The sequence below is a fragment of the Bipolaris sorokiniana genome, assembly GCF_000338995.1.
Source record: "Bipolaris sorokiniana ND90Pr unplaced genomic scaffold COCSAscaffold_1, whole genome shotgun sequence".
Taxonomy (NCBI): Eukaryota; Fungi; Ascomycota; class Dothideomycetes; order Pleosporales; family Pleosporaceae; genus Bipolaris; species Bipolaris sorokiniana.
The window spans coordinates 1893374-1917138 of record NW_006911895.1 but is presented as its reverse complement, the minus strand read 5'-3'; the positions used below and the strand labels follow the sequence as shown (position 1 = coordinate 1917138).

Sequence of the window (23765 nt, the reverse complement as noted above, 5' to 3'; positions counted from 1 at the left end):
CAAGTCTCTAAAACCGCCTGCAAAACATGCGTCGGGTGCTCAGATCCGATTCTAAGTTGTATTTTGCCATCTCCTGAGTATATTGCTAGGTTGGCGAGGGTTTGCATTGGAACCTTGGAAATTGGGTATTCTGCGACAGTCACACAATGTCTGTCCACCAAAACCACCATCACAACTGATATCCTGATACCAGTCTTTCCAACCCCGACTAATGATGCCACACCAAGATATTTCTTAGTAGTACCAGATTTCAAGTTTTGATTGTGCGTCTTTCACCTATCCCTTCTTAGATCAAGTTTGCACTGTAAATCTAGAACATCAAAGAAACACCAAACCAACCCCGAAGAACACAACAGAAGCATCGCAAATGTGACTTACCAAAATCGCCAATGAGACAGTTGATTGACAGGATACAACTATCCAACAAACCCGAAAACACGAACAACCGCAGAAATGTAGAGACATTACTAAACACTTCCATCATTCACCCACACAAACACATAACGAAAAACAAGCGCCCCGAAAAAACATGACGCTTCCAGATAGTAGACAAATACAAACAAGCATATACCTAAATTACCACCGTTTCCCTTCCTCTCAACCCTCGCTCTTCCCTTTATCCAATACCCTACAACCACCAATCCAATCATGTCCTTTCCCCAGAACCCCCCAAACCCCAGCAACCGCACCGATCCCCCACGGCACCCCAAATCCTTCACCCCCTCACAACTCGCCCCTCCCACAATCACAATCACACCCACAAACCCCCTCACCAACCTCCCCCTCGTCTCCCACAGCGAATGCATCCACCTCCTCAAAGCAACCCGGATCTCCTACACACACGTGTACATGCAACTCAAGCAGCATGTGTACCACGATCTAGCCAGTGCATGTGGGACCGCGCTGAATCAGCTGGATAGTGTGGGTGAAGCAGGGGATTGGAAGGGCGTCATGGTGCGGTTTGAGTGGAAGTGCGGGAAGTGTAGGGAGAGGGCGGCGATGTGAAGGGGGTATGATGCAGCGAAGAACCATGTGAATATTTCTAATGTTCATGTCGACAAGCTTGAGATATGCTATGAGGTTAGAAAGAATCTATGTAAAAGCATGACTTCAGTTGTTTGGGAAGATTTGGATGGATATGATTTCCGTTTTCATTAAACTTAGGGATTACTTTTTACAAGATTTTCTGCCTTGAGAATAATACACAATTCGTTACAATATGCTTTACGCAGTCCACTTGGTGGCAGAAGCAGCCCTCTTGCTCCACTGGTGATTGCCCTTGCTATCTCCCTTTCTGTTCTTCTCCTCAAACAGCTTCTTGCTCAGCTGCTTGTACAAGAACTTGCCGTTGTTGTTGAAGTTGATGCTGTGATCCGAGTCGGTGAAAAAGGTGTTTTGCATCTTCTCGGGGCTGACCATGTTGACCATGAGGAGATCGACGAGGGCAGCGGCGTTCTGGAAGTGGACGTTGTCGTCACCGGTACCGTGCTGGATTACGACACCACCTGCAATGTTCTTGAAGCCCGTGGCGTCGTGGACGCGGCTGCGGTTGTAGCCGTCGGGGTTGATGTCAGGGGTCTTCATGTAGCGCTCGGTGTAGAGGGAATCGTAGAAGCGCCAGTCGCTGACGGGGGCGGTAATCATGGCGTAGCTGATGATTGGGTCGCCGACTTCGACGACCTTGGAGGAGAGGTAGCCACCGTAGGACCAGCCCCAGATACCAATGTGCTCGCTATCAACCCAAGAGTTCTTAGCAAGTTCCTTGGCTGCCCAGATCTGGTCTTCGGCCTCAAGTTGGCCCAGGTTGGACGTTACGGTGGCGCGGAAGGCACGGCCCTTGCGGCCAGTACCGCGGTTATCAACCGTGAGAGTGATGTACTCGAGCTCTGGGTCAGAGGCAATGTACGCCTTCCAGTTCAGTGAGCTGAATTGCTTGTGCACTTCCTTAGCGTTGGGTCCACCGTATGGGATGAGGATGAGAGGGTATTTCTTGCTGGGGTCAAAGTTGGGCGGGAGACGAAGCATGGCATCGAGCGTGTAGCCTGATGGGTGCTCCAGGTCCAGGTACGTAATTTTAGGCAGATTGTATTCCTGGAGCTTGTTGTACAGTGCGCTGTTGTTGACAATGGTGCGGATGGGCTGGCTCGAGTTGAGCGAGTACAGTTCCTGGTATGGAACGTCGGGGCCAGCATATCGTAGAACGTAGTAAGAGCCGCCGGACGAGAAAGAGCCAGTCCAGAAAGCAGCCTCCTTGTCGTTGACAAGGGCGGTTTTCTTTCCAGAGAAGGTGACAGAGTACACGTGGGACTCGGTGCTGTGGTGCTCGGTGGAAGTGTAGTAGACCAGGCCACGCTTATAATCAACCTTAAGGATGGAGAGAACCTCCCACTCTCCGGAAGTGAGTGCAATTGGCTCTCCACCAGAGACTGGGAAGAGGTAGATGTGCGCCCAACCACTCTGGTCAGAGATATCAAGGTAGAACTCGGTGGAGTTGCCGGAAGTGACATTTCCAGCCTCAAGAGCACCGATGTAACGGATCTGCATCAAGTTCTCGAGCCAGCCATCGGTGCCGTCACGCTCACGGGTGACCTTGGACGAGCCGGCCTCGACGTCAACAGTCACTAGCTTCTCCAGATCTTGAACACGGTTGTAGGCACGGTAGATGACCTTGCTGTGGCCCTCGGTCAGCCAGGCAACTTCACCAATGACGAGGTCATCCTCGGGGAAAGCATTAATTGGGATGTTTGAGACTTCTCCGGACTCAACCTCGAGCAGGTTCAGAGCGACAGTGGGGTTCTTGGTGCCGACCTTGGGGTAACGCAGCTCAAGCTCATTGGGGTATACGGGCACATATTCCGAGTCGTTGTCAATATAGTATGGGATTCTGAATGAGCCAACTCCGGTCTCGTTGAAGCTGAGGAAAGCAATCCTAGTACCATCGGGAGAGAACCACAGAGTGTAGCGGTCGCCAAAGATCTCCTCCTCGTAAACCCAGTCGGGGACGGCGTTGAAGTAGTCTGGGCCGCCGTTCTCGGTAATTTGAGCAATGGTGCCATTTGTGCTAACATACAAGTTGTTTCCCTTGACGAAGGCGACTTGGGATGAGGAAACAGGGCTCCATTCAGCATACTGAATGTCGCCAGCTTGCTCGGGGTCCAGAGGCACAGACTCGCCAGTTGCGACGTCCATGATCAGGTAGTCGGCATAGTACGAGTAGCGGTACTCCTTGGTGTAGTTGACAGCCCACATGACTTTGCTAGCATCGGGCGAGATGAAAAAGTCCCAGTAGTTTTCTGGGATCTTATCCGCGGAGATGAAGGTGGATGATTCACCCGTTGCGACATTCTCGAAAACAAGGTCTCCAGAAGCGGCTGGGTAGATATAATCGCCATCTTTGCCAGTTCCAACCCAGCTAAATGAACGGGAGCTAGCAGCCAAGGACCCAGGGCTGGCGGTGGTCTCGTTGTAGGAAAGGCGCTTGGAACCGTTGCCAAGAGGCTGGTGTGGCTTGCGGGGAGGCTCAATGGCCTGAATTAGCGGCAATATCGCTGCGAGGAAGGCGAAAGAACGCATGATGAGGAGAGATATGAGGTCAGACCCCAGAACCTTTCAACAAAGAAGGTCAGTGATGGAAGCCCACGCAGCAGCCCGGGGCGCACGGATGACGTCCTCGCACCACTTGGTCGTGTGAACAAGTTGTCGTGCAAGAAGACGAGACGAAAACGCCAAATCGACCGTGCTGTGCAATATGGTAGTGTTGTGTTCTTTATGTACCGTCGATGCGCAAATTGGTCTAATTGATGTTCGCATTCGAGCTTCCGCATTGAGCAGGTGTTAAGCGTCCCAAGGCCGACTGGTGTTTGCCAAGGAGCCCAAAGCAATCGGCCTGCCGGATAAACAAGGGCCCTAGGGGACGCTTGGTGTTGGCCACCTGGATTATCGGAGCGCGTTTTCATTAGATAGGAAGGTAGATCCAAAATCACTGCAGTCTGCATCTTCCAACAGCTCGCGGAACAGTCGATACATCCCTCCCCACAATCACGGCGCACAGCTGATAGGCCATGTCCCCTGCGGCCGTCTCCACTTATTTCCGGACAAACGTCGATAGAATGCTTGGTGACGCAGGGGCGGGTGAGGTTTCCTTCGGTCTATTTGGATTCTGGAAGGAACGCCAAGCCGCTGCCAGTACGCTAATCGCTTTTCTTGCCCTTATCGCACATTGCCTCAGCTCTTCCAACTTCTACTTCTAACCTTCATCAGCTCTTGTTTGACACTTGGCTATCAATCCAATCGGGTCCCGCCAGATTACTGTTAGGGAAATCACGCCTGCCACAATGTGAACAAGTCACACATCTCACGACGCTCTTGACGACACTTCCGACCGATGGAGCGATTCTTGTCCATCCTTGCGTACATCTTGCTTTTCCACAAAAACCAAATGGCGACCGTCCGGCTACAAATCAATGCAAACTTGGCAAAGGATTCGTTGGTGCATCTACATTGGGTAGAGGAATGTTCCCCTTGAGCTGGTAACAATGGTTATCGCCTATTGGCCATGCTCTAGTCACCCAATCTCTACTGTTAATGAGACCAGCAATCAATTAGGGGCGCATTGCAGCAGGGAGCAACCGAATAGCAAATGTGTATCGAAGTCGCGCTTGGAAAATGCCATCACTTGACTCTGGTCCGCTGACCTCGCTCATACGATCCGTCCTAGTATCCATCGGTCAGCAGAGCTCTTTGGAGACACGGAGTCATTGCCATGGCTTTGCGCACAAATTTTCCTCTGGTTCTTTTTCTTCTCTCTTCTTTTCTCCCAAAAATTGTATGCAAGACTACAAAGGACGTCGTTAAAGTTACGCTTTTCTTGCTGACATTAGATTCCGGCATATCTCATGTTCCGCACCAATCGTCTCGTCCCTGCATCGGAAGTTCCTCCGCCATTCAGCGAACAGTAAGCCCTGGATATAAAACAGCTTCTCTATATCGCAAAATGGCATTGTGAGAAAACTGAATACTGGAATTGGTAATTGAAACAATACCCTGAACCTGAGCCAACACGACTCCCCTAGAACCATCGACCGAAGTTAGTCACGGTCACGTGTCTGAATTTACACTCTTCTGCCTCAGGCCTTGACAGCTCCCAAACGGCTTTATCATCCCAAGCCTTACTTGACTTCTCTTGTCTGTCTGTAAGCATCTTACCGTGATGCGCTAGTGATGACAGGGTACGAACAGCTTTTCTATGTCAGCCCAGCACCTTGGCACGATCTCTTGGATGCTAGTTTTCCCTTCAGCCCGCTTACAGTAGCTGCGATTCTTCTACACTGAAGACATACGTCTATTTAGTATTACCAAGGCTCTATGAGGCCTCCAAATGCGATGAACGGGCAGCCGTACTCTCATTCTCATACCCGGTGCATCCCTGGGTAATACCAAAAGCCTTATCGATACGCGCTTACACCGCGCAAGCCAACAAAAGCAGCATCATGTCGCGAGAAGCACAACACCAACATGCCGTACCGACACGCAGATAAACGGGGGCCGAAATACACCCCGCAAGGGTCATGCAGGGCAAAAAACTACAGCAGGCAAGGGCGGCCATACAGAAAAGCGGGGGTACGGCCCGCTAGTGTGGTGTCGACTAGGCCCCCTCCTCCCCCTCCCCTCACATCATACCCACATGCTCGTCTTGCAATGTGCATTGACGAGAAACATGGGCCACTAGGTGCCTGAGCAAACGTGAAGAGGCTGTTGGGAAGGGAGCGAAGGGTACCTCATGTTCGTTTCGAAGAGTAGGAAAAAAAGCAGGTTGACGGGTGCGCGACTGGCAAAAAAAGTGTCTTGCTGTAGAGCGGTGAGATGATGGGGATTTGAGCGCACACCATGTGTAGAAAAGACTGGCTCAAAGAAAAACATTTCTTCTCGACGTTGCTTTGGTTCACGTAGGTGACACGGGACCGTTGTTGAGATCACGTTTTAGCGATCGACAGTTCTTACTGCCTGCATCCTTGCATTTTTTGTTTTACAGGTTTGTGGTGCTACGAGCGCGAAAGTCAAACACCAAGACGTCAGCGTTTTGAGACGTCATTTGCGGTCACCAACCACTTGGATGACCTTGGTGCTCGTCATTTTGGGCTTGTTGTTTGGATCTCATTGTGTAGTGGTGAGTCATAGGTGCTTGGTCGCAACTTGCCTGGAGAGACTAGAGGGGAGAGTGCGATGGAGGGGAAGCAGCGCTAACGTTCAACATGCTGTTTATGCGAGGCTCGCGGTTTCTTTCTTTTCCAGGGAGATTACGTTGGGTAACGAGTCTGGAAAGTTCTCCAGCAATTAAAGTTTGTTGGCAACGCTGTGTCCATCTCCACTCGGTGAATTGCAGTCTAGTCTGCCTATTGCGTCCATCGAGGGTAATACTGTACGCAGCACGAAGCGGTCACCCGTCAAACATGTCTTCTACCGTGTCTTGACAAGTCTAGGTCACAGATGTCATTATTCCCGAAGCTCATCTTGGAAATGTTGTCGCCCTTATGCCGGCATATGACCTGAAACGCGGGTTGTTCGCACTGCTATTACGCTGTTGCCATGGGCGGTGTCGGAGCCACAGAATGTTGAATGGCAACAACAAATGCACAAGTTCTAGATGCGGCCTTGATGTGCACAGGTGGGCTCGGAGTAGCGGTGGCATGTTGGCTTACAGTTGTCTGTTGGCGGTGCTCGGCACCGCGTCACGGATTGAAGAGGCTGGAAAAAAAGTGGGGTAAGGCACCGCCACACCCGGCACCAAAACATCCGTCGCAAGACCTTGTCTTCGAAACAATATTGCAAAACATATCCAGAAATAGACCCTTTTTTCTGCGGTTTCAGCAGCCTTGTAAAATGAAAGGATGGGGGATCAAAGATGGGTGTTGAGGGGCAAGCAAGGCCACCATAGAGAGCGAGAAGCAGCGAGAAGTTGTCGTGGACCACGTCGCATCGCTCGGCACAAACGGCCAATCAGACGCGTGGTTTGTGGCTTTGTCGTCATGCGCCACCCTAGAGTGACGTCGGTTTCCTGAAACCAAGCGCACCATGGTCATGGCACCCATCATCGCTGCGCCTGGCGGTTCAGAGGCATAAAAGCACAGGGAAAGCTGCTCTTGCGTCGCATCACTTCTGCCAATCTCCTCACCGTAGTAGATATTCCCAACACCATCTGTAGCTTCCCCCAAGCTCGATCTCTAATCCAAGCAACCTATCCCGTTACCTACTATTTGATATATCGCCAGTATGGTTGCTCCGGCTATCCTCATGGGCGTTCGCGGCGTCCAGGTGTTGTTCAGCATCATCGTGCTTGGCTTGAGCGCATATCGTAAGTAAAAAAAGATCGGCTTTGGTGTTTCTGAAAGCTTGTGCTGATCATGTTTTCTAGTCGTTGATGCATACATCACCTGGGTACCAGGAAGCGTTGCGTTTATGCTCTTCACCTCCATCTGGACCCTTCTCGTTGTCGCCTATCTGATCCTTGCACCGACCCGCTTCCCTGCAGCTGCCCACAAGTATGCTATCGCCGGAGTCGAATTCATCACCATGATCTTCTGGTTCGCCGCTTTCGTCGCTGTGGCTACGCGCTGGGGTGGCGAGTGGTGGGTTGGCCATGGTACCTTCTGGAGCTGTGGTGTTGCTGCTATTATTTTCGGAGCATTCCTCTGGTATGTAAACCTAATGTCTTTGTGTGTTGTGACAGCTTTCTGACAGGACTAGGTTGACATTTGTCGCTACCACTATCCTTGCTGCGCTACACATCCGTGGCTCAGCAAGCAGTGACCCCGCCCCTCCTATGACCAACGTCTAAGCAACGACTTATTATTGTTACACTTCAACCTGTACCCACGGCTAGCTTCTAGCCACCTAGGAAATGATACCCCAAACTATCTCTTTGACTTGTTCTTGTCCCGTCTCTAGGGGACGTGGGACTCGGCGTTTGTTCTTGGCGTGTACGATATGTTGTTACGAAGTCTTGTTAGCATGTTATGGGTTCCTGTAGCCGTACGCTTAATGATACTATTTCCTTCAAATACTCCTTTTGCTGACATGTGTCTTGGTAATCGTGATATTGTCAGCCGAGCCGGAAAGTTTTACGCCGCCGCGTAATTGTTAGTCATTGTCTGGCACAGCGTCTGCCACTGTTTGTAGTGACAGTTGGTCATGCGAAAAACGAGTAATGGTAGCGCACAATTGTGCCATCATGCCCAGAATTTGGATGCGCTTGTTGTCGGCCTCGTGTTGGCCACGTGATGATCCTTCGGGTTACCGCTGTCCGCACTCCGGAGGGAATGTGGCCGGGTCTCCCACACACAAACTACCTTGCGACGCAGGTTCTTTTTGTATTACTTGGCCAACGTCTCACACTCTTCTAGGATTCCACAAAACCGCTATAATTTAATAAGGCGACCAACGTGCCAACTTTCGTCTTAATTGACCTGCATAGGTGGTGGGCATAGCGATCCACAATTAATCCCTTCGCTTACGCAGTCGGAGCAAATGGTACGTCTGCCCTCCCCAGCTGCCGATGGTGGCACGGGTGCATTGATTGAGCCACGGGCTTGGTTTGGGTGGGAAGAGATTCACACGAATGACTACGCTTGTCGCACATACAGGCCGCCCACTGCTCCGGCATGCGCTTTATCGGTCTTGCCGTATGCGAGCGGCAACAGATGTCAGGCGCTGTCAGATTTTCATATCCCTAGCTTGGCCTTGTTTATACTACTGTTGTTTATTCCCAGTTCCCCCTACCAAACCACGTGCAGTGTGGGGGCCAGCCATGGCCACAGCAATATGATGTAAAACTCCGATTCTGCATCGTATAGTAGCTAGATATTGGCAAATTCGACTGCAATATGTACGTTTCCGGCACACACACCGAGCCGGCGGGAAGCAGGGCACGCTAGGGGCAGACACGAGGGAAGCGGCAAGGAGCGCCACTGCAACTCGATAGTGCAACCACCGACGACCTGGATGACTGACAATGGACAGGTTAAACACACGGTTGAGGCAGCGGTTGTGTTCGAAAGAGGCGACAGTTCGGCCTTCTTTCACCAGCGTTCGGTCAAGCAGCGCCCGGTCATTGGACCACCACGCCCAATTTAACCGGTGCCAAGCTATGCAAGCCCATTCCGCCGAGACGCTTCTCCAATACAAGGTGGCGCTTCGGTAATACGGTCACCGTCTCCGTCTTAGCATACCCTTGCCCCGGACCATCTGGGGTAACGAGCCGGGGTAGTGGGTCGTGTTTGCGGCGGCAGGCTGTATAAAGTATGTCAACCCCCACTGTGCTCCATTCCTGGTACCCATTCCCTCACTTCGTTGCTACCAAAACCATCGTCATCATGGTGGGCGTTCAGAAACTCGCCGAGGGCACTGCTGCCGAGCCCATCATCACCCGCATGTTGGAGCAGGACAAGGTCCGATGGTGGAAAAAAAGAAACCTCCGACTCATGTATGTCTGGCTCTTCTGCTGCTGCATGGGCGTTGAGATTACATCTGGTTTCGACTCTCAACTCATTGGCACCCTTCAATTCTCGGTCCCCTTCAACAAGTGTATGTCCTCCATGTGCTTTGTGCTCCTGGCCCCTTACTAACAAAGATAGACTTCGGAGACGGCTACCTTGACAAGGATGGAGAGCACTCCATCAACCCGAAAATCATCGGTTTCATGTCTGCATGCTACCAACTCGGTTCCATTCTCGCAGTTCCTATCGCCCCATGGCTGAACCAGCGTTATGGTAGACGCATGGCCATCTTCGTTGGTTCTGTCATCATGGTTATTGGCGCTATTCTTCAGGGATTTGCCCAGCATGGTAAGTTTCACTCCATGCCCATTATCAGATCCTAATTCTCATAATCATTAGTCGCCATGTACATCATTGCACGTATGCTACTCGGATTCGGAATTCTCTTCGCCATCATTGCCGGATCGGCCTTGATTGGAGAGCTTGCCCACCCGAAAGAACGACCATTCATGACCTCTCTCTTCAATGCTTCGTACTTTATCGGTTCCATCACGGCCGCTGCCATCTCAATCAAGACAACCACCATTGGTGGAAACTGGGGCTGGCGACTTCCTTCGCTTCTGCAGATCTGCCCTTCGATTCTGCAGATTTGCACGGTTTGGTAAGATACCACTCGATTCCAGAACGACACTCGCTGACATGGCTAGGCTGCTTCCCGAGAGCCCACGTTTTCTGATTTCCCGTGACCGTGACGACGAGGCCTATGCCATTTTGGTCAAATACCACGCTGAAGACGACGCCAACTCGCTCCTCGTCCAAGCTGAAATGGCCCAGATTCGATCCACGATCAAGCTCGAGATGGAGAACTCTAAGCAATCCTGGATGGACATGATCCGAACTCCTGGAATGCGCCGCCGTGTCATCATCTCCGTCTTCTTGGGTCTGTTCACCCAGATGAGCGGTAATACTCTGCTCTCTTACTACCAAAAGCTGCTCTTCAACCTGATGGGTTTTACCGATAACAGCACAAAGACGCGCATCAACATGGCCAACCAGTGCTGGAGTTTGTTGAACGCTGTCATCATCGCTCTTGTCGTCACCCGATTCCCCCGTCGTAAGATGTTTATGCTTTCCGCTGGATCCATGGTCATGGTCTTCATGGCCATTACCATTACGCTGCACTCGCTTCAGAAAGCCGACAGAGCCGGAACCACCAACTCATCGGCCCAAATCGCATCTCTGTTCTTCTACTTTGCCTATTCTCCCTGTTACAACATCGGAAACAACTCGCTCACATATACCTACCTTGTCGAGCTGTTTCCCTATGCGCAACGTACCATGGGTATCGGTATCGAACAGATTTTCGGAAAACTGGCTGGCTTCTTCTCTATCTACGTCAACCCCATCGCCCTTACTGCCATCGAGTGGAAGTATTTTGCCATCTACTGTGCATGGATCTCGTTTGAATTCTCGTTCATCTACTTCATGTACCCTGAGACGTACAACCGCACGCTCGAAGAATTAGCGTTCTGTAAGTTGATCTCCTCGCTCTCCATCATTTCCCACAAATATCATCTGCTGACTGTTGCCTCCCAGTGTTCGAAGACGATCTTGCCGATGAGGCTACCAGGGCAACCGAGAAGACGGTTAACCAGGTTCGAGACAGCACGGTCGTGGATCACGGCAAGACTGGAACCACTACTATCGAGCGCGCTGCTTAGAGATATTTTCTTGGAGATCAAGTTACTCCTTTCGACCATTTTGAGATACGCAGTTTGCGTCACAATATATTTCAGAGCATGTGATGATTTACGATATCGAAAGAGGCCACGGCTACATTACTGCTCTTGCATTAAATATATGATTTTGCTATCAAACGTGAATCTTCACTATGTATTGACTGTGCTACTCTTGCTCAATGCTTATTTAGAAGGTCGAATTTTTGGTTAGTTACCATGACCAAATGCTATATTAGATTTTGCGGCAAACGGATTTCTCGTCTTCACCAATGCAAGATAGAAAAATTCCTTTCACTGTTTCCAATGTTGCCAAAATCACCATGCGCAGTTACCAAGTGACGGAGAGCACAGGCCCTTGTCTTCAGTCCGTATCGTAGTATCGTGAAACCAGTTTGTTAACACAATGTCAGGTTTAGTGCAGCAGTGCTATGTCCTCGCCGCACTTGCCTCGGCCTCAAGTTCAAGACAAGCATTGTTTAAGACATTATGAGGCTACGACACATTGAATGTATATTACGAAGGAAAAAAAGATATAAATCGAGGTCATGTTCACTATGAGAACTGTTTGAACAATGCGGGATGCGGGTTTGTATTAAAACGCCCTTTTCCTTTGAATAACCCTTCCTTCACAACTTGTCAACTAGACAGTGTATCCACGTCCAGCCTCCAGAAATATCCTCACCATGAGTCGAAACACTACCCCGAGTTCCGCATCTACCGTTGTATCACTGTCAGACGCTCAAGATGGCACGACACACCGTCGTGACAACATAGTCACCTCTACACAGGCTGCCGAGATAGACTTTCTGAAAAGGCAGCTGGAATCGTTGAGGCGGGCCAAAGTCCAGGCTAGCAAAAAGTCCGATGATTTGTTCCGGGAAATTTCTGCCTGGTCGGAAAAGTTTGACAAGGAAAAAGCTAGAAGGACGCAAAGCGAGGAAAAATTGTCGAAAGAACGCCGTGTAGTCATTGGGCTCAAGAAGGATATGAAGGAGCTAAAGGATAAGACTAATAAGGAAGTGAGGGAGATCAAGTCTCATCTTGAAAAGGAGAGGAAGATGTGGGTGGGACAGGGGCTATCTACTAATAGAAAGCCTAAGGGTGTTGTCCAAACTAGCGCCTCCAATCTAGAAGGTCGCATCAAGTATCTGGAGAAGGAAAATGCTCGACTAGAATCGCTAACCAAGCACCACGATTGCGAGAAGATTTACGAGGAGGCCCAACAACAAATCGATGATGCTATGACCCTCCTGCAAGTTGCAGAAGCTGAGGTCGAGGAGCTGCGCTATCTCGAGCGTGCCAACGAGGGGCTCATGGAGACGCACGACGCTGATTCAGAACAGATTGAGGACCTAATCTGTGAGGTAGAGCATTGCAAAGCTACGATCGAGAAACTCGAAAACGAGATTGCTACTGCCGATGAGCAGCGGAGCTTGGAATCACCAACATCTTCCGATTCTGATATCTCCGATATCACACTCGGTGCGTCCCCCACGTCCATCGAACCCTTGGATGAAACCTCTGAAACTGATTACCTTAGGCAGTCTCTCCACGACGTAGAAACTGAAAACGAAAACCTCATCCGCGCATTCGCCAAGCTCTCCCACGAGCACTGCAACACAATGGCCGAACTAGACAAGCTTTCAGAACAGATACTCTCGCTGCACCATGCAAACCTCGACCTCGACGCTCGAAATGACGTTCTAGAATCCCACCTCCAAACCGCTGTCCAGCTTCTCCGCACCAAAATCGAAGAGACCGAGGAGGACCGTCCGGCCCACCACCGCACTTACACTACCTTCTCAGACTCAGACTTTATCGATGACCTCCCTACCCCGAATTCCAACTCCTCCATCCCCGTCACTATTCGCGTATATGAAAAACGTGACTGGCCCCTCCTTTACCACGTCCAACGCACCCTCTTCCGTACTTCTCCCTTGCAAGTCGACGGCCCTTCGCATCTTGTGCGCGAGTTCGTGGCCACGATGCAAGATGCAGATGCAGAGTTTCAGGAGACGAAGGAGCGGGTGGAGAAGTTGGAGCGGGCGTTTGAGATGGGTGTGCAGGAGATGGAGAAGTTGAAGAGGGTAGGTAGGGCTCTTGATGGGGGTTTCTGGAAATGGTAGAGTTGGATTCATGTGATTAGATGATTTCTTTTGCGCTATTCTGTTTCCATAGGTGGAGTTATTAGACTAGGGCTGGAAATAGATTTCATATAAATGTATCTGTTAGCGCAGCTGTCTTGATGGTTCTTACACATGGTGAAAGTGATGCACACGTGATGCCAGAAGGACTTGGATCGGTCTAGCCTTTTTTTTCAAAAGTTTCGCAACGATTCGAGATGGGTGGTAGTGTCTTTTTTGGGTTTAAGTACCTGCGTTCATGATTACGTTGCCTTATACGATGCCTCTGCTACTAGTCGAGGTTACGTATGTCATTGTTAGAGCGAGGCCCGTGCACAGCCGTACATCTCCGGTTGTGGTTGCGGGCAAGGCTATGTGAGGTATTTTTACCTGGAGAATCAATAGGTTCTAGGTTTAATGTTGTACGCTAATGAATGCGTGTGGCTGATTTCAGCCACACTAGTCGTATTCATCGCTTTACGTAGAAGTGATAATAAAACATGTGTGACCATTCACACTACGTGTTCCATAACTTGTTTTCCATACTTCACAACGACTACAACTAACATTATCCCAAACATGGCTTCAGAAACCGGGGAAACCTCCAAAATCGACTCTGGGAAGTTCTACAACGAATACAAAGGCCACTCCATCAGTGACTTGACCAAGTTCCGCGCCATCACGCTCACCGAGCGCCCTGACAAACCCATCATCTACCTCGCCGGCGACTCCTCCCTTGACAACAAATTCTGGATCAAAGAGCCCATCTCCAACGCCGACCCCTCTCAAATTCCCGCCATCTACCACAAAACCCTCGCGGACCCCATCACCCTCATCCCAGACGTAGCATACTGGCTCAACCACCTCCTCTCCGCCCGCGCAACATGCATCAACACTGCAGTCGAAGAATCCCTTCTTCGAGAACGCGACACCGACCTCCCCCACGATGCCTTCATCCGCTCCAACATCCGCTCCAACGACATCCTCGTCGTAAGCGTCGGCTCCAACGACATCGCCTTGAACCCCACTGTCGAAACCAGCGCACACATGTTCCAACTCGCATGGCTCACCCCCCGCAAATCCATCGAAGACGGCTCCGCATGGGGCCTGCCCTATTTCCGACATCTCTTCGGATCCAAAATTCAAGACTACATCTCTCGCCTCACCGCCGTGACGAAACCCCGTGCTGTCGTCGTTTGCATGATTTATTTTCCGTTGGAGAGTGGCAAGGGGCAGAGTGGGTGGGCGGATGGAAAGTTACGTGTGCTGGGGTATGAGAGGAATCCGGGGCAGTTGCAGGCGGCGATTAGGGAGTTGTACAAGAGTGCGACGGAGGAGATTAGCGTGGAGGGGGTGGAGGTGCTGCCGTGTAAGCTGTTTGAGGTGTTGGACGGGAAGGAAGCTAGGGATTATGTGGAGAGGGTTGAGCCGAGTGGGGAGGGGGGGAGGAAGATGGCGGAGGAGTTTGTGAGGGTTTTGGAGGGGGTTTTGGGGGGTAAGGGGGTGGGAAGCAAGGCTGAGTAGGATATGTATGTATGTGTGTGGCGTGGTAGCAAAGGATTTTTACTAAAGTGGAAGATGACAGGCATCTTATTATTGTGTTACACAGATGTCGACGTGGCACAGTTTGGCCTGGGACACCATTATCCAATTACTTAGCGCCGTTGCATAACCCCCTCTGCAGGATTGTGAGCGCTTGCGACCAGCCTTGCGAGAATACATAAACACAACCACCGTCATTGGAACTAACATGATCAGTATCGTTTTGATTTACATCTCAAGTCCTGAAAGCCGAACGTCGAAAAGTTCTCTGATCCCTTCCCTGCTGTCGCTACGTAGATACAACATACGTCATGGCAAAACTGGAGCCTAAAGGTCCATTAGGCAAGGCTGAAAAGCCCAAGTTCTCACAGTATACCTTTCCTATCTGCCTATCGCATCGCTCATATGCTCATCTTACACAGTTTCCTCACCTCTCCCCTCGTAACTGTCACTATTGCCAAGTCGAGAACATTCTACCTCCATTTCGACCTTCTTGTTGCCGAATCAGATATGTTTTCCAACAGCCTGACTGGCAGGTTCAAGGAAGCAGAGGAGAAAGCCATTGAATTGGAGGATGAAGATCCCGAGACTTTTGGATTCTTTGTCGAATACCTTTACCGCAATCAATCAATTCTTTCCCGCGATGTCGCGCATTACTCCGAATATGTGACCCTGGCGCGCCTCTATGTCATGGGAGAACGCCTTATGGCACCAAGATTTCAGGCCTACACTTTGTGGAGGTTCGTCCAGACACTAGGGACCAACACACATATCTCAGAAGAGAGCGTTTGTGAACTGCTCCGGGTTGCGTGTGAGGAAATTGCGGAAAGAGTTAGAGAGGATCCTATGAGGGCTCACATCTTCTGGTATGCAGGGGCCCAAATCAGCAAGCTCCAGAAGTCTAGCCTGTTTCGTCAGCTGTTATGCGACACTCCGGATTTGGGCAGCTATCTATGCTTATGGGTGGGCCAAGGTCAACCAAAAAAACCAGACGTGCCAAATGAGCTCAAATACCAGAAGTTTGCGCCTGAGAGCGAGCACTCCCTACAACGCTACTCCGAGGCCTCCTCAAAAGCTGAATAGTTTGTAACTAAAGCAATTTGAAGTTGCCCTACGGGAAGAGAAGAAAATACAAGGTAGTTTGCCACATTACGAGAGTTGGAGTGGGAAATATATTGCTCAATCTGAATCACTCTATATCCACAAAAACAAGACAAGAGTGAAAATGCGCAAGTAACTACTATGCCCATGACTCGTCTGAGCAGTTGACTATCGTGTACCTTTGTGATACTATGCCACCTACTTGATCGTGCTATCACATTCAGAAGCAGCTCACAACACTATGACAAGCCGATGTAGCACAAGGGTTGGTGCAACACTTAAGACAGTCACAAAACAGTGATCGACCAACGCTGTGTAACCAACGAACGCAATATTAATATAGATATATTATCCTCTGCTGCGACATTTATCAACCTGTAACGAGAAAACCGCCGGGGCGGAACGTCAGCCTCCCCATTATGGATTTTTCTATCTGAATATTCGTTCTATAGTTCCAAAATGCAAAATGAAAATGCCAGTTTCAGACTTTAGCATTACCGCGCGCTTAGAAGCCAGGAATCCGAGAATGGCTTCGTGCAGAAGGATGATTGCCAAATAGCTTGGTGTAGAGAAGGTAACATATGACGGTCGAATGACATCAGGTTGTATTAAAAAGGAATGCAAACACGCTGTGCTACATCTATTTTCAACGAAGTCAGGTGACCTATTTTGTTTTTGCCGCGCGTCGTCCATTGTTGCATTAGGCGCCCGTTCGCGCCACCCTTTCTAGCATCACTGCAATGAGTAGCCATAGATACAGCCAGCTAGGCGCTGACGCAAGTCCATTTCTATGCATGTAGAAGCTGCTCTGCTCTAACAAAATGCAGTGGTATACCCCGCACCGCTATGTCGTATCGTCACCGCGAACGCTCCTGAAACAGACAAGGCTAAAGGCTAGCAGTAGTAGCTTACCCTGATAGAAGAGAGATAAATCGTCATATATTATTACAGACAGTCACTCTCAGTTTTCCTTATACGTATCAATTCCATACCTTCACTCACATTCACTTGCCCTCAGCCTCACTCACTGGCATCTCGAAGACTCGACTCCTCACCACCGAAGCATTTAATCACATCAAAGGAGTACAATTCAGTCAATCCACGTCTATCCCACAGCAAGAACAATCAAAATGCAACTAGTCAGATTGCAAGGCGGTCCATCTCAATGGAACGATGTCAAAGACGCAGCCGACATCCTATGGCGCTCAACTCACAGCCCAGACATCAACGACATAACCACCGCATTGCGCGACCACTACCAAAACCCAACCCTCAGTGTCTCAGAACTCTGGACCGGCTTCAACGCTAGCCGCAGAGCCGTCGTAGTCTACAACACTGATAAAATCACCATCGCATTTCTCGGCTCAGACCCCAACGAGCTCCACATGAATACGTGGACCGATGGCTCAGGATGGTTGGGAATTCCGTATCCCGTGTTCGAAAATGGGAATCGCATTCATAGCTTCTTTCGCGACATGTGGCATGCGATGCGACAGGCGACGTTCGATGCGCTTGATAGTGCAGTCCAGGATATGGCTGCGCGCGGTGCGACGCCCAAGCAGATTATTGTCACGGGGTTTTCGATGGGGGGCGGGATTAGCATGTAAGCATTGTCATGTCTGCGGAAGAAGAGAAGAAGAAAAAAAGAGTGGCTGTTAACGATTTGAAAAATAGAATGGCGTTTACGGATATCCTTGAGAGGATCCGGCATACCTGGGGTGACCAGTCTGGCTCACCGCAATCGTGGGCTCGCGACGAAGTGCTCAGGGAGCTGGTTCAGCATATCACTTTTGCGGCTGTTGCTGCGGGGGATATAGGGTACTATACCGTTTTAAATGACTTGTACCACAAATATCAGATTCGTGCGTGGGATTTCATGAATCATCGCGATTGGACGGTACATATCCATCATTGGTCATTTCGGTCTTGGAGGGGGTATCGATATGTTTTGCCTGATGCGATGGTGAGGCAGTTTGGCGATGAGTTTGGTGGAAATGGGCATGGGATTTGGGGGTATCTGAGGGTGGCAGAGTGGATGGCTGGGGATGGGGATGGTCAGGTGGATTCAGTGTATAATTATTGATGACATGCTTGTATTGCGGGAGAACTGTGAAACATGTAGAGATACTTGTAACCAAGGATTTTTTTTGCGCAAGCTATGTCTTGTGGTTCAGAAAGAGCTCAAGGCTAAGTGGGAGAACTAGTCCTTTACGGAGTTGGAGGCGGATGTGTCGAGCGTAGTGCAACAGGGGCTACCACGAATTAGCCAGAGGGGGCCGTTTCGCGACTGCGCTGCTTAAGCTCGAAACCAAATAAATCTTGATTAGATTATGTCAAGTCCAGCTCTCACGTATAGTGCTTGCATGAGATGCCCAGGCTCTGGTCTGAATGATCGCCGGCAGTGGGGACACACGGCTAAACGCATGCTGCACGTAAAATCCCCGATACAAGAATTGCCTCCCCAAAGAGGACACTGCATTTCTAGCTCGAGAACGCTAGGTTATTGTGTAGTATAAGCATGTACTTCCCCATCCAGTTTGCTGGCATATGCGTGCTTTTCTTCAAGAGTCAGCTCTTCTTCGTACCAGAAAACGTCGTAGAAGCACATGCTATCCCATTCCAATGCACCTTCAAATTGAAGTACTGCGGGATTCTCGACATTAAAGCTACTGTTATTGCCCTCCGCATAGCCCCAAGAATTGAGAAATGTTAAGGAGCCCTGACCGCAGCAGACCAGGACGACTGCATGTCCGATGTCATCTGACCGTGAGGTGTTTGTCGCCATCTCAGCTTCAATAAGAATCGAGCAGCGAGTGTCTGCTTCCTTGCTGAAGTGCCTGTCAAATTCTTTCCAGCCCGAATCCGATAGACAGAAAGTTATTGTCACCGGCCAGCGTTGTAATACTGCCTGACGGGCGCCGTTCTCCTTCATGGAGGTGAAACGGAGTGGCCGGTACCAGCCGATTGTATTGTTCAAGACTTCTTCAATGTTTCTTCCCTCTGGTTCCGCAGGAAATTTCTGAAGAATCCTTTCCCGGATCTCTGCAATGCTCGGACATCCCCCTTCGCGGTTGACTATACGAAGCAGCGCCATGTGATACACCGCCGCTATAGCGTGGGCACAACAATCTGAACCTTTTTGTCCAGAGGGATTGTTACGAGTTCGCATATGCGCATCATCGATATATGCGTCTAACCGCACCCGGCCAAGGATGTCTAGCAGTGCATCCGCTGAACCAAATCGCGCAGATAGCAGTACTGAACTGAACATTCCAATTGTATCTGAGCTCCAGAATTCGGCATACAGTGCATACTCCTCAGAGGAAGGTACTTTCCAACCCATGGATGCTAGCACTGGTACCGGATGCTTAGTGACGGCGATCTTAGAAGCCATGTTAAAAAGATTCTGATGGTCTTGATTAAATCTACCTTCGGTTTTTTGATCGTAGAGCCGGCTACGAGGGATTGTTTTGTCATCAGTAAGGACCACATTCGCTATAGTGACCTTTTCCTGCTTCAACTGATTTGCCGATTGTAATGGATCACCACCGGTCGAGTTACCATCAGATATTATTACAAGTGCACTTTGCTCGATATCTGATTTCTCGCGAAACACTGACAGCGCCCTACCCATCGCAGTCATCATTGGGGTACAACCAAACATATATGGACGCAGATCATCGAGCAGAGTGTGCCCTCCTACTCTTTTGTCGCTTTCGAAAGAAGGGAGATTCAGGAGTCGCTCTAAAAGATGGACGACACTCGGAACTTGCCTCGGGACAAAATCTTCAAAATCCAACAACCACTCGTCGCAAGGTCTGCGCACGAGCTTCATCACTTCTGAGTTGTCCACCGCGCAGTGTTCAAAGAACTCCCCAACCTCTGCCCCAATAGACCTGCCGTAAGCGGCGCCAGAGGGGCTGCTATATAGGAAGCCGATGAGATTGCTGATAGCTTCCCCTGCATAAGCACCTGCATCAGCTGCGATAGATTTGGCGTTTTCTATTCTATCTGTTCCTCCTTGAGATAGAATAGCATCTATAAACTCTTGAATCTCTTCCTTATGCCGCTGCAAGTATGAATAAACCACGCAGGCTTCGTGCTCCGTTATGTCCGTTCGTATATATCTCGATACGTGGGGGACATTCTTCTCTTTTACCAGCCTGATGAGATTTTTACGCCCACTGGTATCATCAAGAAGCGCATAGATAAGGCCGCATAAATCCACCACGGGGGTACGTTCGTTATGTAACCCGAACGCGCTGATGAACATCAACGCATTATGGTCCTGCAGCTGGTCTGTTCGGGCAAGTCTGAGGGCTGCGTGGAGCACTGCTTGTACCCGCTCGATCGCGCGCTCATCTCCCTTTCCGGTTTCTAGTACATTGCGCATCGAAGCGGATACATTGAGCAGGCAGCCGACCAACGCTTCCGGGTGCGGGTCAGGCTGACTGACGTTGAGAGGAGTAGCAGGCTACATAGGGATACAGACTGAGGAAAGGCGTTTGACATACGAGGGATTCTCTAGTTCCTTCTTCGTTCTTAGGGTGTTATAGAGTCAGCTTGTCTATCGGTTATGTGCAGAGCGACAGGATGAAGAGTTTTGCGGCACATATACCCAGCCGCGCTGTCTTGTGGTCCATACGTAGATTCATTACACACCATTTCTTGGCTGCGTAATACTGACCAAGCCGCAAGGTCTGACTGTCCACTTTACCCGTGCGAAAAGCTGATGGTTATCTATAGCCATTTCTATGAATTTGGCTTCCATAGTATGGAAGATGCTACTTTCGAGATGTGTATCATTTGCGAAGCGCCAGAGCTAGAGAAGTCCCTACTTAGGGGCGCGGATGTATTAGGCTCCCTGTAATTCAAGCCTAGAGGCAACGATGCGAACCTCTTCCCTCGAGGGCCGCCCCTCGTATCGATTGCATAGCGTGACGAGAGCGATACCGCTGGAATCGGCTCAGGCAGCTCATGTAATAATGTCATTGGGAGGAGTCTTTACAAGTGCTCTACTGGCTGGATCTATCTTTACGATCGTGATAGTATCAAACAACCCCAGTGACATCCGACAGCATTGCACTCTCAACACTTAAGTGACAACAATAGTTCTTTATCTAACTATAATTCGAGAAAGGCACTATATTTAGTGCAATATCAGAACCAGAATAGCTCACAATATCTCAGCTCGCGTTCTAGCACTGGATTATATTAACTCGTTAAAGCTGATATATACAGATACGATCCTCACATACCAACGTAGATAGGTCAACTACTCCTACTATCTAAAATATGCTCTAGATCTTCAGGATATCTCCCTGTATCTTAATGACTATCATGGAGCCTCTCAAATATAAAAATGCAAATCAGAGTATACTTTACAAGGGTTATAACGGGGGTTTTTTCATCTTAATACGACCTATAAAAAAACCCTAGTAGCAAAAGACCTACTTATATTTTTCTGATTAAAGAATAAGAACCTACAACGTCTATATTTGTATAGTAGAACACTCTATGTGATATTAGCGAACGCGACTTCACCCTTTGCAGGCAATAACGTTGGTTACGGCGCATATGACGGGAAGAGTATCAGCCCGCGGCCTTCCCTACGTAGTCGAGCGCAAACGGTTAGCATCCTGACATGCGATAGTCAGCTCAATAGTTTGGGCGCTTCGAGCCTTGCTTTAATACGTCGATCAATAGAAGGTAAGCGAGGTGTGCCTCGACCCTGCAGATTGCCATCGCTTATAGTTCCGACTTGCCTCTCTTCCAGCCTGCCAATTTCACATCCCGCTTTGTTGTTGAACACCATCAGCGCCCTACATGGACTCAACACCAGCATTTAGTGTCCCTGCATCGAGCGGTACCAAATGCGCATCGTCTTCCCCCATCAGCGTTTTTGAGGATCACCCACACAGCACAATCGACATCGTGGTAATTTGCAGCTATTCACCCTTATTTCCAGGACAACGAGAACAGCAAAAAGACTGCTGTGAGCGATTGAAGGCTGCAAAGTTACCGGCAAGAATTCTGACCTTTATCTGTGACGATCGAGGGTCTGAAAGCCGGTATGGTGCTGAAGAAGCCGCTATCCTCTACCAATCTTTGTCCTCGGAGCGCGAGGCCTCGGGAAGAACTGAGAGTCAGATTATTTTCATCTCAACTCACCGCTGCGAGCGCTGGGTTACCTTAGGAATCCTGGTTGCCAGTTTTACTGTTAGTCCTGAATCTCCCGTCGAAGGAATAAACGTTAGCAGCGTTCATTCCGCTTCAATCGTACGCTCAACTATTGGCGTACTGCACTTCCCCCCTTCTCAATATACCTACCACCAACGTATCCTCGAAACGGCTACTCTAGTAGTTCTACAATGTGTCGGCGTCATTGTACTGCAATGCAGTGACCCTTCATCGGGCTATTCAATCAGCTCATCTCAGTCACCACTATTTCCCATAGGCCTCTTCATCTACATATTTATATCGGACCGTCCCCATCCCCGAACAATTGCTTGCTGGTTTGGCATTGAAGCCATTCTTTGGTTCTTCCAGAACTCCTCTGACATACGGATTATCGACTTGGTTCTAAGATACACTACACTGGGGCTCTTCCCAGTCTACTGCTGTTTTCTGGCTGGGCTACAATTCATGGTCAATCGTAACGATCAGCTGCAATGGCTGTTTGTTGGTATGAGCATCGTAGCCGTCATCACCAAGCATTGGCTGTCTTCCGCCGAATTTTTCGCTAGCCCAAAAACCCTCATTTTCACGCTCTTGCTTGCTATCATAGCTTCTATGGTGTGCAGCGCATGTTTGCATTGTGTTTGGCGGTTTCTTTCAGGTACTAGAGAACTTGAAAGGCAAGTGAGGTTGTTAGTACATCGCGCTAGTAAGATGGCGCCGGGGGATCTTCCGCCTTTGCCAAACATAATTGTGGAAAATGGGAGCGTTTTCGCAGCACTAGCTGGCCGAGGGTCTACTTAACTAATGTCAATCCAACCGTACCGGGACGCCCGGTGTAACGGGACACATTTTCTTTCGGCCGCTCGGATTGTCCCTAACGCGCTTGTATATAGACATGCGCAGTGCACATCCATTTTGCAGCTCTTATTTTCCCAATACATCAGCCTCCAGCGCCAAAAAGCGCGTTACTGACCATGCTGTCGCTCGTTCTGTTAGTGCCATCCATCAACTCTTCTCCAATTACCCCTTGCTCGTTTGTGACAGTCTACGTTTGTGGAGAGCTCGGTGGGCTAGAAAGGAAGTCAGAATTGCAAAGATCAAGACTGCACACTTAGAGGGTTGACTCAAGGTGAGAAGTGTGTATCCGGCAGTTTCTCCGCGCGAAAGGCCACCGAACACCAACTTTGTGATTTTATGGTACCCTTCAAAACAATTAAATTTTTGTTAGAAATCACTCCTAAAGCGCCTAATAAGGCAACTCACAACTCATATCGGGCCCAGCCCTCCCTCTGACAGAGAGATGGCGGTGCCAGGTACCCCAGGGCAGACACTTCGACCTCCAGAAGTGACACACACGCGCCCTGAGGACCCAAATACCCCTAGCCTAGCTAACCTACGCACTACAAAAAGACACAGGCAAGCCGAAGCAGCGCCTATACCTATATCGTTCGGTGGTAGTGCTAACAAGAGACAACTGGTGACGGGCGCGGTTACGGAGAAGATCACGGCAGCCCAAGAGGCCGCCAAAACTGACACAGCATCATCACAGCTATCGCGAACGCGATTGATCATTGCCTAGAGAACTTCAC

The 23765-nt window shown here is 49.7% G+C and overlaps 10 protein-coding genes across 10 annotated transcripts; 8 read left to right on the top strand and 2 right to left on the bottom strand.

Moving 5' to 3' along the window:
• Positions 1 to 1119: 1119 nt before the first annotated feature.
• COCSADRAFT_32329 (uncharacterized protein) lies at positions 1120 to 3738 on the bottom strand. The gene has a single exon (XM_007696073.1). It carries the CDS (start codon positions 3571 to 3573, stop codon positions 1225 to 1227), a length of 2349 nt encoding a protein of 782 aa, XP_007694263.1. The 5' UTR covers positions 3574 to 3738; the 3' UTR covers positions 1120 to 1224.
• A 1024-nt stretch (positions 3739 to 4762) lies between these two features.
• Positions 4763 to 5005, top strand: COCSADRAFT_166620 (uncharacterized protein; the record flags this gene model as incomplete). Its single annotated transcript, XM_007696722.1, has 1 exon — positions 4763 to 5005. One exon carries the CDS (start codon positions 4763 to 4765, stop codon positions 5003 to 5005), a length of 243 nt encoding a protein of 80 aa, XP_007694912.1.
• A 2119-nt stretch (positions 5006 to 7124) lies between these two features.
• Positions 7125 to 8019, top strand: COCSADRAFT_212281 (uncharacterized protein). The gene is made up of 3 exons (XM_007696721.1): positions 7125 to 7351; positions 7412 to 7691; positions 7744 to 8019. The coding sequence occupies exons 1-3, from the start codon at positions 7270 to 7272 to the stop codon at positions 7832 to 7834; spliced, it is 453 nt and encodes a 150-aa protein (XP_007694911.1). The 5' UTR covers positions 7125 to 7269; the 3' UTR covers positions 7835 to 8019.
• Positions 8020 to 9331: 1312 nt separating this feature from the next.
• COCSADRAFT_32326 (uncharacterized protein) lies at positions 9332 to 11368 on the top strand. Its single transcript, XM_007696072.1, has 5 exons — positions 9332 to 9579; positions 9630 to 9839; positions 9891 to 10152; positions 10199 to 11022; positions 11088 to 11368. The coding sequence occupies exons 1-5, from the start codon at positions 9369 to 9371 to the stop codon at positions 11210 to 11212; spliced, it is 1632 nt and encodes a 543-aa protein (XP_007694262.1). The 5' UTR covers positions 9332 to 9368; the 3' UTR covers positions 11213 to 11368.
• A 545-nt stretch (positions 11369 to 11913) lies between these two features.
• COCSADRAFT_341670 (uncharacterized protein) lies at positions 11914 to 13601 on the top strand (the record flags this gene model as incomplete). The annotated part of the gene is made up of 1 exon (XM_007696720.1): positions 11914 to 13601. One exon carries the CDS (start codon positions 11914 to 11916, stop codon positions 13354 to 13356), a length of 1443 nt encoding a protein of 480 aa, XP_007694910.1. The 3' UTR covers positions 13357 to 13601.
• A 275-nt stretch (positions 13602 to 13876) lies between these two features.
• COCSADRAFT_212259 (uncharacterized protein) lies at positions 13877 to 15042 on the top strand. Its single transcript, XM_007696719.1, has one exon. It carries the CDS (start codon positions 13933 to 13935, stop codon positions 14875 to 14877), a length of 945 nt encoding a protein of 314 aa, XP_007694909.1. The 5' UTR covers positions 13877 to 13932; the 3' UTR covers positions 14878 to 15042.
• A 54-nt stretch (positions 15043 to 15096) lies between these two features.
• On the top strand, positions 15097 to 15978 carry COCSADRAFT_131645 (uncharacterized protein; the record flags this gene model as incomplete). Its single annotated transcript, XM_007696718.1, has 2 exons — positions 15097 to 15265; positions 15318 to 15978. Exons 1-2 carry the CDS (start codon positions 15207 to 15209, stop codon positions 15976 to 15978), a joined length of 720 nt encoding a protein of 239 aa, XP_007694908.1. The 5' UTR covers positions 15097 to 15206.
• Positions 15979 to 16867: 889 nt separating this feature from the next.
• COCSADRAFT_131644 (uncharacterized protein) lies at positions 16868 to 18138 on the top strand. The gene is made up of 2 exons (XM_007696717.1): positions 16868 to 17599; positions 17671 to 18138. Exons 1-2 carry the CDS (start codon positions 17127 to 17129, stop codon positions 18077 to 18079), a joined length of 882 nt encoding a protein of 293 aa, XP_007694907.1. The 5' UTR covers positions 16868 to 17126; the 3' UTR covers positions 18080 to 18138.
• Positions 18139 to 18319: 181 nt separating this feature from the next.
• Positions 18320 to 20639, bottom strand: COCSADRAFT_166614 (uncharacterized protein; the record flags this gene model as incomplete). The annotated part of the gene is made up of 4 exons (XM_007696716.1): positions 18320 to 18481; positions 18521 to 19698; positions 19969 to 20424; positions 20615 to 20639. 4 exons carry the CDS (start codon positions 20637 to 20639, stop codon positions 18320 to 18322), a joined length of 1821 nt encoding a protein of 606 aa, XP_007694906.1.
• Positions 20640 to 21788: 1149 nt separating this feature from the next.
• Positions 21789 to 23283, top strand: COCSADRAFT_212251 (uncharacterized protein). The gene has a single exon (XM_007696715.1). It carries the CDS (start codon positions 21823 to 21825, stop codon positions 22975 to 22977), a length of 1155 nt encoding a protein of 384 aa, XP_007694905.1. The 5' UTR covers positions 21789 to 21822; the 3' UTR covers positions 22978 to 23283.
• Positions 23284 to 23765: the final 482 nt, after the last annotated feature.

Bases quoted from the DNA above. Each gene is read 5' to 3' on its own strand.
- COCSADRAFT_212251 (XM_007696715.1), top strand. From the start codon at position 21,823: ATGGACTCAACACCAGCATTTAGTGTCCCTGCATCGAGCGGTACCAAA.
- COCSADRAFT_131644 (XM_007696717.1), top strand. From the start codon at position 17,127: ATGCAACTAGTCAGATTGCAAGGCGGTCCATCTCAATGGAACGATGTC. The intron at 17,600-17,670 runs GTAAGCATTGTC...TTTGAAAAATAG, and splicing joins ATGGGGGGCGGGATTAGCAT to AATGGCGTTTACGGATATCC.
- COCSADRAFT_212281 (XM_007696721.1), top strand. From the start codon at position 7,270: ATGGTTGCTCCGGCTATCCTCATGGGCGTTCGCGGCGTCCAGGTGTTG. The intron at 7,352-7,411 runs GTAAGTAAAAAA...CATGTTTTCTAG, and splicing joins GCTTGGCTTGAGCGCATATC to TCGTTGATGCATACATCACC. The intron at 7,692-7,743 runs GTATGTAAACCT...TGACAGGACTAG, and splicing joins ATTTTCGGAGCATTCCTCTG to GTTGACATTTGTCGCTACCA.
- COCSADRAFT_32326 (XM_007696072.1), top strand. From the start codon at position 9,369: ATGGTGGGCGTTCAGAAACTCGCCGAGGGCACTGCTGCCGAGCCCATC. The intron at 9,580-9,629 runs GTATGTCCTCCA...TAACAAAGATAG, and splicing joins CTCGGTCCCCTTCAACAAGT to ACTTCGGAGACGGCTACCTT. The intron at 11,023-11,087 runs GTAAGTTGATCT...GTTGCCTCCCAG, and splicing joins GCTCGAAGAATTAGCGTTCT to TGTTCGAAGACGATCTTGCC.
- COCSADRAFT_212259 (XM_007696719.1), top strand. From the start codon at position 13,933: ATGGCTTCAGAAACCGGGGAAACCTCCAAAATCGACTCTGGGAAGTTC.
- COCSADRAFT_32329 (XM_007696073.1), bottom strand. From the start codon at position 3,573: ATGCGTTCTTTCGCCTTCCTCGCAGCGATATTGCCGCTAATTCAGGCC.